Source organism: Microtus ochrogaster, unplaced genomic scaffold (assembly GCF_000317375.1).
Source record: "Microtus ochrogaster isolate Prairie Vole_2 unplaced genomic scaffold, MicOch1.0 UNK10, whole genome shotgun sequence".
NCBI classification, from domain to species: domain Eukaryota; kingdom Metazoa; phylum Chordata; class Mammalia; order Rodentia; family Cricetidae; genus Microtus; species Microtus ochrogaster.
This window is the reverse complement of record NW_004949108.1, coordinates 4,573,025-4,585,957: the sequence shown is the minus strand read 5'-3', so window position 1 is coordinate 4,585,957 and position 12,933 is coordinate 4,573,025. Positions and strand designations below refer to the sequence as shown.

The 12,933-nt window shown below is 51.3% G+C and overlaps 1 protein-coding gene across 1 annotated transcript in view; it reads right to left on the bottom strand.

The window, feature by feature from the left end:
- Positions 1-12,933, bottom strand: part of Greb1 (growth regulating estrogen receptor binding 1) — a 128,941-nt gene that overhangs the window by 34,464 nt on the left and 81,544 nt on the right. Inside the window, exons 9-15 of the mRNA XM_005366529.3 lie at positions 10,517-10,630; positions 9,966-10,109; positions 7,117-7,302; positions 3,375-3,725; positions 2,028-2,156; positions 1,167-1,295; positions 245-442 (exon numbers count right to left, since the gene is read on the bottom strand). Of these exons, the coding sequence (XP_005366586.1) occupies positions 245-442; positions 1,167-1,295; positions 2,028-2,156; positions 3,375-3,725; positions 7,117-7,302; positions 9,966-10,109; positions 10,517-10,630 (1,251 nt within the window). The remainder of the gene's footprint in view (positions 1-244; positions 443-1,166; positions 1,296-2,027; positions 2,157-3,374; positions 3,726-7,116; positions 7,303-9,965; positions 10,110-10,516; positions 10,631-12,933) is intronic.

The following is a 12,933-nucleotide window of genomic DNA, read 5'->3' as shown; positions in this document are numbered from 1 at the left end:
CCTGAACCCAAAGCTCCTCCTCCAGGCTTTAAAGTTCCTCCCCTGAACCTCAAAGCTCCTCTCCTGAACCCAAAGCTCCACCCCTGATCTCAAAGCTTCTCCCCTGAACCCAAAGCTCCTCCTCCAGGCTTTAAAGCTCCTTCCTCAGGCCTCACACCTCCTCCCCCATGCCTCAAAGCTTCACCCCTGGGCCTCAAAGCTCCTCCCTCAGACCTCACACCTCCTCCTTGAAAGGGCCCCCTACCTGAATGCCAGACATGGAACACGGTCTGCTGATAGGTCACTTCTGATGGTGGAATGCAAATGAGAAAGTCCACCTTCTCGAAGGACCCCAAGTCCAGATTTTGGGTGCTGGAATCTGCGATTGAGCATACGTGCGAGAGGAGCTTCTGTGCCACCGCCAGCTGAAAGGGCCGGACGCCCCGTGGCTCCAGACGGTAACCTGCAGCCAGAGCCCCGAGGGATCCCGGATGAGCACAGCAGGCAGCAACCACCCTCAGCTAGAGAGACGTGCAGGATGGGAGGCCTAGCACACACAGCCATATAGAGAAGAGAGACACTTATAGTCATCAAGGGCGTGCACGCTCTCAGCCAGAGACCCTGGAGCAGCCTCACCGGCCTCCTCCTTCCTCAAAAGTCTGAAGCAAGCACTCAGGCAACAAAAGTAGTGGTAAACTCTGCCTGCCGACGCTAGAGTTGGGAAGGGGCACCGCGCTCCATGAGAACCCATTTCAGGAGAGAAATGGTCACAGCTCCTTAAACCCTCCTCTGAATGAGCTACTACAACAGTGCGCTGAGAGAAAAGAAATCGGCGTGAAAGGAATGTCAGGAGTGGGCGACCTCACATCAAGTAGGGCTATTTTAAGCCTTCTAGGTACACCACGGGAACTTTAAAGTCTCACAACTTCCGGACAGATGCTGCAGACTCCAGACCCATCCCTGTAGGTTTTCACCTTAGGTGCTGAACACACCTGAGTCTGACCACCCGCTCTGCGCCTCTCTGTCCGCGCCTGCGCACACTCCAACCGACGCTCACTGCGCACACCCACGCACAGTGGAGCCAGCATTCCCGATGCAGCAGCCACTCCCTCTGTCACTAGGGTGCCCAATGTATCCTCTCCCTCTGCCACTCACTGTGCAGGTCTGTGACCCTCCCCGCCACTCACTTGTGCACACGGGAACCCCATTGGCATCCAGCGCGGCTGTTTTCTTGGTAGAGGAAGCAGTGAATGAGGACGAGACATGGCCTTGATTTTCCTGGTGAAATTTGTCCAGCAAAATGTCAATGTCACCCTCTGCCCAAAACAGAGAACAGAAGTGGGTTTTGCATCTCAGAGAAATTCGGCAGACCTCTCTGGACCAGCTACTGTGTCTGGTCTTGGCCTGAAGTAATGTGTGGAGAAGGCGTGGGCTTCTATGCAGAACTGTATCCATGAGGGGGATCCTACCGTGGCTTCATGGGTGGTGAGAGAAAACAAAAATAGACTACTTGAGGTCAGAGGCGGAGGGACTTTGTGCCTTTTCAGGCAAAGATTGGTCCCTAGAACTTTTTTGGAGTGCATTAAATGAGTCCTGAGGGACCAGAAGCTGTAGAGAGGGGGGGAATCTGAGTGGCTTGAATAGACCACAGAGAGAAGGGGGAAAAAGGGTTCTAAACACAGGGAGAGCTGTGTGCTAGGGCCCAGTGTAATCCTAGCACCGGAGAAGATGAGGTGGGTGTGCTACACACCTGAGGCCGAGGTCTCAAAAATAAAGATACAGACAGACTGACGACTGACTGACAGACAGAGAGCACAAAACTCTTCTCTGACCCTGGACCTTACAACCAGAGCAGGAAGACGGACAGACAGCCAAAAAGCTGCAATAGGAAGGAGGCAGGAGCGGCGTCAGTGCACAGGAGTGGGGGCTCAGGCAGAGAGGCTCGGCTGCAGCCCATCCCAGGCATGAGGGCACCCCAGCAATCTCCCTGCCCCACAAATGTGCTTCTTCTCAGTGTGCGCACCTGCACCTGCCTCTCACGGGCTTACCTGGGCAGAGGCTGCTAAAGAAGGCTCCCAGGGAGTCCACTTTGCCCGTGACCAGCTCATAGTGGACTTCTCTCTGGTATTCCGCAGGGCTGAGGAGGCTTTCGGAGAGAATCCGGGCTTGGTATTTCCCTGGAAGACAAAAGGTAACCGTCGCTGGGTCCTCAGTATAGAATCACTGTGAGTTCTTAGACAACAAGGTTCCTGCCTGACCTACCCCTGCAACATCCTGGCTGAGGGAAATAAAACAAAGGACTGAGGTGGTCAGAAGCACTTAGAGACCCCCCCCCCCGGGGCCTGCCTCTGCCTGTGCCAGCTGTGTGGCACAGACAAGTCCCCTAACCTTGCCAGACCTACCATCCTCATTGGTCCCCATTGGCTAACAGCGGTGTTGGCCTCACAGAACACAGGCAACAGTGCCAGACACACACATCCAGAGGAATGGGCTTATTAAAGATGGTGAGACCCAAACTCAGAAAGATAATTAATAATTCATAGAGAACAATAAGTTTAGGTTTAAGTGGCCATTGAGAGGCTGCATAGGAACAAGCTGTGCTTTTAATTAAAAGGCATACAAAAACTTCAGGTTGAAAATATATACCATTTGGGAACATTAAAGGTTCCCACAAAGGGGCTGCAGAGATAGGTCAATGGTCAAGACCACTGGGTGCTCTTCCAGAGGACCTGGGTTCAATTCCCAGCACCCACATGGCAATGGCTCACAACTGTCTCCAACTCCAGTTCCAGGGGACCTGACATCCTCACTCAGACATACATGCACGCAAAACACCAATGCACATAAAGCAGAAATAAATTCAATCAAAACAAAAAAAAAAGCCACCCAGAGCCTGTGTGCTTGGTGCTTATTTTACCAAGGAAACTCCCACCATCATTTCATCCTGAATCTCAGCCACAGGAGCAATGGCCGCACACAGTAGGCATTCCGGGAAATTTTAATACTTTAACCCACAAAGTGGATCATTGTTTCTTATCTCAGTCTGATCCTTAAATAACTGGGGGCCAGAATGGTGGAGATGTGAGTGGATTTCTTAGAGCCAATTTGTATAGCCAGGGCAATTCAGACTGCAAAGCTGGGCCCAGTCTCTCCAGAGGCCAAACGGTCATTGCTAACTTAGCTACTGACGGCCGGAATGTCTATAACTACGCATGTTTCCAGGGATGAGCAGCTGAGATCAAGACTCCCTTCTAAAGCCACCAACATGGGCTAAGGTACTAACTGTCCTGCAATATAAAGTCCCCAAAACAAAAAGGGGGGCCACCAAGGTGAGAGGCTGGGTAATCCATCCATAGCATGGCTTTCCCATTGGCCAAGAGACAGCCAGGACTCACCAGTGACGGCGATGCAGGAGTCGATGGCGGCATTCCTGCAGGCACAGATGATGACCACATAGTTGGTCTTAGAGAGTTTACCCTCAATGAGCAGCCGGAACATCTCGGAGAGACCCTCAGCCAGGGAGTAAGTGCACTCAATGACATGCACGCTGTCGTTGCAAGAGCTGGCAGCCAATCCTGCCAGCCAGGGCAGCTGTGCAGAAGTCACGGGGGCTGCAGTGTTGGGGGCTGGTGGGAAGGGCTGTGGAGGCGCCTGCTGGTACTGCCTTATCTCTGTCAGATGTGATTCACGCCAGGAGCGCAGGAAGATCTGCTCCAGGTCCTCCATCAGCGGCACCTGATCAGCAGCTGCAAGACATGGTGGCGAGAGATGACATTAGTGCCTGCTCTTCAGGGGCACAGGCAGCTTGCCACCAATGCCATGGGCAGCTGAGAAGACGTGGGCATGCTTAAAATCACACAGCCTGAAATAGTGATTGGAGAACATAAAATGAAGTCAGCCAGCAACCTGCCATCTCGAAAGAACCACAAAGAAAAACAAAATACTCTCTCTCCATCTACCGTTAGGATTGTGGGTACTCAACATGATTCTTTACCATCAACCCTACAATCAGGTTCCCATATCTTATGGTCTCCCTGCACAGCTCTGCCGATGGGTGTGTAAATTATTCTCTTGGGGGGGGTGGCATTTGGTCATCCTGGTTGCTACTGCAGATTTCTGTATTTCTTCAAGGAATTCCTCTGTAGGTACATCTGAAGTGCATGCCTTTAAGGTATACTGTGTTACTTCCTCGGCATGCTGGATAGTTTTATTTCAACTCGACACAAGCTAGAGTCCTCTGAGAAAATAGGACCACCAGACTGGCCCTGACTGCCAGGCAAACGTGCTTGCGGTTCCTTGATGGCTAATGTGGGAAGACTCCGCCCATCGTGGGTGGTGCTACCTCTAAGCAAGTGACCCTGAATGGTGCAGGAAAGCCAACTGAGCAAGCCAGTAAGCAGCACTCCTCCATGGCCTTTCCGTCAGTTCCTGTCCTGTAACATGAAACTGTAAGCTGAAATAAACGCCTTTCCTTCCCCCATGTTGTTTTGGCTGTGGTGTTTATCACGGGAATTGAAAGCCTGGGCTTGAATTTCCAAAAGTCAGCTTTCCCCCAGTGTGATGGGTGTGACAGTTCTAGCCAGCACTCTTAGCATCAATGGGTACCATCTCTTGTGTACTGAGAAAAATGACGTGTTCCATTGCTCATGTGTCTCTCTTCAGCAACTACTGAGATCGGACATCTTTCAAAAGTCCCTGTATTTTCTTTTGTGAATTATCTGGGTTCTGTAGCTGAACATTGCCTTTGAGGAGCTGGAGGGGAGGTTCTCAGACTTCCAGCCGGCTTTCCCCAGCTATGGGACCTTTGCTGCCCTGCCCACAGGACAGCTATGAGCGCAGCCCAACATGAACGTAAACTTTCTTAAAACACCAAGGTACTTTTGCCATTTGAAAAACTCTGAATTCACCGTTCTCAAGTATGAATTCTTTAGGTGGCAATGCTGGGTGACAAACGTCAAAAGGTTGGCCAAGCCTATCACAACTCCCCAGTCTGTAAAAGGTAGCTTGCAGCAGCCACTTAGGGCTGTGTCGGAGTGTGATTAGGTGGGCTTAGAGCTTCACTTATTTTTCCACTTATTTCTTGTGTGTGCTGTAGAACATGGGAGCAGGTCAAAATGCAAGAGGCAGGAGTCAGGTCTCTCTTTCCACCATGTAGTTTCCAGGTATCAAACTCATTTTCAGGCTTGAAAGCAAGCACCTTTATCTCCTTGGCCCACCCATCAGCCCCGTTTATTTTATTATTAGATGCCTCCAGATTATGGCTAATTATTTGAAGTGTGTGATCAAATTAGAATTGGCAGGTTGGCTGTTATACCCCTTGTCTCTAAGAACTCTCCCTTGAGCCCTTATCTCTCTAAAAGCATCACCTCCAGGCAGAGCTCCCTTAGAGGTGGGCTAGACTTTCTACATTTGTATCCTGGTCTCCATTCTCTCTGACCTGCTTTTATACGACTTTTGTCACTGCCCCCCCCTTCCATATCCTTCATCAAGGCAGCCAGCCTTCCACGTGGCCAGCCCACAATCAATTACCAGTGTCCCTAGCAACACTGATGGGTGCTCAAGCCTGTGACTTTGACACTGTTTCCTTCAGTGGCCTCTGTATCAACCTAATCACCACACACACACACACACACACACACACACACACACACACCCTTAGTGAGCACCAAACTGGTCCTGCACCCACACATAAAGCAACAGACTGATGTTCCTGGTCCTACAGCACACATCCCAACCTGGAGGAGGTGCTCACGGAGACACAGCAGCCGTAGTTGCTCCTGGAGTGACGTTGCTCTAGAAACAAAGGAAACTAGATACAGGCCAGGGGGCTCTGGTGTGGGGAGCTGTCCCAGGTGTAGCAACAAGGTTCCTTTGAGGAGATAGTGTATGGGTCAAAACTCAAATGGCAAGAAGGGGCAAGGTTCATGGATGTCCTAGACCAGAGCGCTTCAAATGGAAGCTGCAAGTCCACGATGCTCCGGCAGGATAACACTGCACAGGAAGTAGCAACTGGGGCAGAGTGGGAAGGTGGGATTGGTAGGCTGGCAGCCACCAGACCTGGGGATAAATGTTAATCGGGCAGGACTAGAAACCATCGGTGAGCTCCAGGGAACAAGGAGATGTGGTTTGGTACACAGTTCCCACAGACCTGGAGACCAAGAGGCCAGAGGTTTGTGATGGGGAGGAAGGTGACAAAGACAGGGTGGGGCTGGAGCCTGGGTGGATCTGTGCCAATCGATCGGTTCACATGGGTCTTGGAAAGGAGCCTCAGAGAAACCTGATGCTGGGTCTGCCTTCCACAACCTTCACTGGTTCCGTCCTGATCCTTCCCACCCACTGACTACCTGGGTATCCAAGGTCAAGCCTGAGCTACTCACTGCCCACCCACAGCTGCTCACAGTGGGTCACAGCTGGCTGGACACTTCCACACAGACTATCCTCAAGCTCACATTCCCTAAATTTCTACCTTTGGCCTCAGCCTCTGTGGGATTCAAGAGCTCTCTCTCCAGAGGGCAGTTGGCCTTGAGAACAACGCAACTAGAAGTAGCCAACAATTTTTTCACTACTTCCCACCGCTCACTTTTTTGCTACACACACACCCACAGCTCACCGTGATCCCTCCTACCCGCAGTCAGCCCCCAACTGTGCTCCCACCCACCCATACCCCAATCAGGGCTCCCACCCACACCCAGCCCGACCTGTACTCTCTTCTCAGCTCTTCCCAAGGCTGTTCCTTCTGGCGGTTAAGTCTCTACTCAGAGAACTTTCTTAATGTCCCTAAGTGGACCCCACATGCCCACACCCTGTCAAGTTTTCTCCTGCCTCTTGCTTCTCTTCTCCGGTTGAGCTGACTCTCCCTGAGGGCACAATGTTGGCTTTATCACCTGTGCCTTTGGGTCTGGCTCAGCAGATGAAGGTCAGCGTGTTGCCTGAATATGGCCCGCGTCTTTGCACTTAGACAGGCAGGTGAGTGACTAGTCTCTGAATCACCCCTATTGGTTACACCCTACTGTTTGTGGACCCCCTCCCTGGAAAGGTTAGGGCTAACCTGGTCTTCAGATCCCTCTCTGGCCTCCTGAGTCTAGCTGGCCCTCCCGGTAAGATCCATCCCTAGCCCACAGCTGGACCCAGGCTTACCCAGCTGGACGAGGTAGTAGACGGTCAGCAACAGTTGCGTCTCCTCTGATATGGGCTGCATGGTGGAGGCACCGTGCTGCTCGTAGGCCCTGGACAGCGACTGGGAGTTCTGGTAGCAAGTATACAGCAGGGGGCTGATGACCACATCATTCAGGTTTCCGCAGAGGTAGGGGAAGTTCCCGTGGCCTAGGGAAGAAGAAAGCAGCCACTCAGCAACTGGTCTTAGGGAGTGATATTTCATTTGTACTTTAATAAATAAAGCTTGCCTGAAGATCAGAGAGTAAAACAGTTCCACTGGTCAAGCCATACAGACCAGGCAGTGGTGACACACACCTTTAATCCCAGTAACCACGCTAGTTTGCCATAGAAATCAGGTGGCAGTGGTGTACGACTTTAATCCCAGCCCTAGAGAGGAATATAAGACGGGAGGAGATAGCTCTCACTCACAGTATCATTCTGAGACTCCTGGAGGCAGGATTGCCATTTCAGACTGAGGTAGAGGCAAGAATCAGTGGCTGGCTCTTTTGCTTTTCGGACCTTCAGATTGAACCCCAATATCTGGGGGTTTTATTACTCATGCTATAGTCTTGTACTCAGCCTGGGTGGGGTACCACTGTGGATCCCCTAAGAGCCAGGGGAGTTCTTAGGTCCCGTTTCTGAGAAATCTCAGACCTCCTATGGTCCTTGATGGCCTAGTACACCTGCTCTGCCTTCTGGGACCTAGGATTAAAATGTCATCACTCATATCCAGCCAGTGGCAGGGCATTTCCTTGCTCATTTTGTCCAGTCCCTTATTTTGCAGTTGATCAAGTTCAAGGCCAAACAAAAGAAGTTTACCCGAAACCAAACAGCAATGTCCTTGAAACGACAAGGTACACATAGCAGTGGGGACTGTTGACCAGACCTTGCCTTCCCCAAGGCCAGGCCTTACACACATACACACATACACACACACACACATATACACACACACATACACACATATACACATACACACACATATACACACACATACATATACACACACATACACACACACATATACACACATACACATATACACACACATACACACACATATACACACACATACACACATACACACACATACACACATACACACACATACACACACATACACACACATACACACACATACACACACATACACACATACACACACATACACACATACACACACATACACACATATGCACACACATATACACACACATACACACACATACACACATATACACACACATACACACACACATACACACATACATACACACACATACACACACACATACACACACACACCCCAGGTCCTATAGTGAGCAGAGTTAACCAAACAGCTCAGTGTCTAGACCCAATGACTCTAGAAAGCGAACGACACTGAGTAATGCTGGAGTGGACCTAGACTCCTTCAGACGGCAGGTCCTGGGGTAGGACGGCCTGAGCAAGGTTCTGATCCCCCTTTACCATCGTTAGCTGCATGGCCCTAAGCAAGAACTTGACCTTCTCAAAGCCTTTGCACAATGGGGAGATGCCAAACGGTGAGAGCATGATGTGAACAAATGTTCCCTTTGTCACCAAAATGATACCAAATCTCCCCATGCGTAGCCATGCATAGGCGTCATGTAGGGCTCCGTGGGCCACGTCTTGAGAAGAACTGTTTCTCGTACTTGAGTAGGACTGATTTGCCAAGACACGTGCTGGTCCCACCAGCAGCTCCAGATTCAGACCTGTGAGTTCACATCTCTGCTCACTTCCCTCACGACGCTAGGGTAGGGACCACAAGGAGACAGCACTGTCCACAAATGTGCTGGCTTACAAGGGGCAATGCGGTTACCTTAATGAAAGGGATATCATGCTTGTCACACAAGGGCCCCGCGAGCTGCCCTGAGAACCAGATGACCGCTATGCTACAGAGCCGCTGGCTGGACCTGGAAGCCTGGGAGTGGCGGGCATAGAGCAGTGAGCACACCTGAGCAGAGGACCTGTCCTCTGGGATGGCTCAGTGTGAGATGCGGGTGTGCAGGGTTCCCTCTGTGAGGGTCTTGGTCGGTGCGGATGCTGGTGTCCACCTCCGAGTCTTGCTACCTGTCCCAACTCTGTATTCTCAGCCTTTCTCACATGATTCCGAAAAGAGGGTGCAGATCTGACCTTTGGTTCTTCCATGGGGCCCTGAAGCCCTTCTACCATGCCAGTACTTTTTCTGCCATTTTCCTGCCATCTCCCCGACCTCTCTTCTCACAAGCAGGATGCCAAATGGCCAATCAAGGAATTGGATCTCCTGTCTCTCCTCAGGCACTGCCAGCTTACCCTGCACACAGTTTTCCGTTTAAAAGTCTCTGGCTACCGCAAAAGGATTTCTTCAGTTGAGCCACAAGGCTACCTCCAGGTGACACACACGAGCCACCACAGAGGAGACCAAATCAAATCTTACTCAAGGCTTCTGTAGCAGTGACCATGGCTGTCTCAGCCCAAAGTCAGAGGGTGTGGCTTTGGATGAAAAGGGAACAAGCCATGGGGGGCTTTGTCCATTCCCTACCAGGCCTTGGTGCTCTGCACTAGCTGGGTAACTAAAGCCCGGGTTCTGTGAAACAGAGAATGAAGGAAAGGAGCAGAGGATGGAGTCGCGACATGTCTGCTGGGACAAACTGATACGCTCTGCCATTCTCAGCAGTCTAGAGACTGGGCCCACTTCGTTCTCTTGCCCTGAAGAACTTTTGAGTTGGCTCAGGGGGATTCCTTTGGAGCTGGACTGAGACGAGGTCACAGTTTTGTGTGGGATTCCTTGCAGGCTTCCCTGCCTGCCCAGCTGGGGGCACAGTTGTACTTGCCTTTAAATATCACCGGCTTGGCCTTGCAGATCTTCAGCAAGTTGTCTGGGACAGACACTGGTTCACCGGATGCCACCACTGGGAAGGTGACTGAAGCCGGTCCCACCAAGCCAGGCTGGGGCACACAGGGTACACCGGAACCTTCTAGGAACACAACCAGCACATCAGTAAAACACAGAAAAAGGGGCAATCTTTCCCCAGCCAACCTGACATCCCAAAACCCGACATGTACAAAAACTACCGCCTGACCCATCTCCCCACTCATAAGACTGTGGGCTCACCCAACCCCACCTTTCCCCACCAAGAGACAGTCTTTTTTGACACAGGCCACAGCATGGTAAAGAGGTCGCTTGTCTCTCTGCTACGCCAGGGTCGGCTGCCCAGAACCCCCTCACCCATCTGCATGCACACATGCACACATGCACGCACATGCACACATGCACGCACATGCACGCACATGCACACATGCACGCACATGCACGCATGCACACATGCTACTCGCAGGCCAAGGCACCCAACTCTGGGGTTTGAGCAAGACCCTAGCCACTTACCTTGCTTAGTTCTGTTGCCACCACCCTGAGGGAAGCCACCATCCGTGATTGATTTAGACTCTGGGGACCAACCTTTGTGTCGTTTTTTCGGAGGCCCAGAGTTTGGCAAGATGCCTAGACAATATTCAGAGCATGGGTTAGGCCACCATTGGGAACTGGTGTCAATAAAACTCTCCCATGATCTGGAGAGCAGAACTTTTTTGTTTTGTTACGTTGACAGAGCTGGGGCTCAAATCTAGGACCTTGTACATGTTAGGCAGATGTTCTCCCACTGAGCTACAACTCCCAACCCTTGGTAATTTTTTTTAAATTTCAGCTCTATGGATCTAGACAGAAGGAGACATCCTGTCAATTTTTATAAATGTTTCACTCCAAAGTTGTGTTTAAGCTGCATCTCTTTAGATCTGAGCTCCTTGGTTGTTAAAACAGTCAAAATAATAGTAAAAAAAAAAATCTACTGAGAAAGTGGCTTAACCAGAGGAAGAGAGATGCATGTAAAATACTTAAATGAAACACTTAGGAGTTTGGGCTCCGCAAACTGCCTCTCCCGCCAGTATCAGCATTACCAGCCCAGCAAAGGTTCAATGCACCAGCACAGTTTTGCCACTTGAGGGCAGTACTGATCCACATGCACACCCCTTCCTGCCCTCCAACCCCACCCTCGCCCAAATGGAAAGCTAATTTCACACTCCCACCCAAGTTGGAAAGCTAATTTCATTAAAAATCAAGAGCAGAAGCTGGACCCGCTGCTGCTTGTGAGTCATCCCTGCCCACTCTGATGTCAACAGGCTCGTGACGGAAAACTGTTCATAAATTAGTACCAAGACTTGGCTAGCCTATTTTCTTTAAACTCTGGACACAAGTGTTCAGCTGTCCAGAGGTCCCATCTCAACCCTGTTGTACTTTAAACATGTCTGAACACTTCTAAAACTACCTAGCCAAGCGGGACGGCAGTGGGGAGGTACATGCCTTTAATCCTAGCACCTGAAAGGCAGAAACAGGCAGATTTCTGTCGAGCTCAAGGCTAGCCTGGTCTACACAGCAAGTTCTGGGCCAGCCAGGGATACACAGTGAGAGCCAGCCTTTAAACACAGACAAGCAAACGAAAACCTGAACACAAGCCTGTTCCGAGGACCTCAAGGAGCTCAGCATGTGAGGAATGAGGCTTCCTGATACCTGGGGTTTCTGGGTGATGAGAACCCACAGACTGGAGCCCTCAGGGCCGAGGGTGATGTCTCCCTTCCTCAGCCTAGGCAGAGAATACACACAGACCTGGCTCTGCCTAGAGCCACCACTCGGGGCCCCTGAAGTGACAGGAAGAGCATGCACCTTGTCACAAGCGCCCCGGTTATTCTACAGCAGCAGCACTTTGAGAATGACTGCTGTTGGGTCTTCTGGAAGGAACCTCAGATAACTTCCTACCCTTAGACTGACCAAAGTGGAAGAAAACCAAATCCAAACAGACACAGAGGTAAAAAGACATGAAGTCCTTGACTTTACAGAGAGCTTTCAAACCTGCAGGCTTCTTTGCCCTCAAAGGCAGGGGGGGCTGTCATCTCTACACCAGCTCGTCTAACACTGGCCCCAGGAGCAGAGGAAGAACTCTCAGAGACAGAACCCGGTTCCTCTAGGGCGTGGTCCCCAACTACAGGAGGGTAGGGCTGGAGCTGAGGATGCAGGGGTGATCTACAGGGGTCAACCAGAAACGTCTCTACCGGGCTCTAAGCCAGTAAGTGATCTCAAAACATCACCAGGAACAGCCACTGATGTCAGCGTGAGCCAATTATTTCTCTGCCTCCAGAGATAACCCTACCTGGCATTTTCTGAGGAGTCTGCAGGACTTTTAGCTACCTGTCCCCTCCATCTGGGAGCACCGGCCCCTCATCTGAGACAAAGCTCCTATTTCCCATCCTCCACTAGGGGCAGTGTTTCGCTGAGAGCGGCTAGTGGCAGGCCTAACTTAGTTGGAAGCAGTTTCCAACACTGACAGCGAAGTCTTGGTAGCTCTAACACATGCCTGTGCTCAACTCTGAGGCAACCCAGGTCAACCAGCGTCTCTGACTCACTCCTTCCTTCCCTCTGTCGGGTTCTACCACAGCCAGATGCTAGGGACTGCAAGGGACTTTCAAAAGTTAAAGATTAGAGTGGGTGGCTGGAGCCCCCCCCGCCCCCCCCCCCGAGGGAGAGGGGAGCGATGTGGGAGAGGAGAGTGATGGCCTGAGCTGAGCTCTAGAAAGTCACCTAACAGGCTGGGTGAGCACCGAGAGACTGGGTGGAGTGTGGACATCATGGTGAAGCCACCGCGGAAGTGAACAGTTAGAAGAAGAATGACAAGCCGGGCGGTGGTGGTGCACGCCTTTAATCCCAGCACTTGGGAGGCAGAGGCAGGCGGATCTCTGTGAGTTCAAGACCAGCCT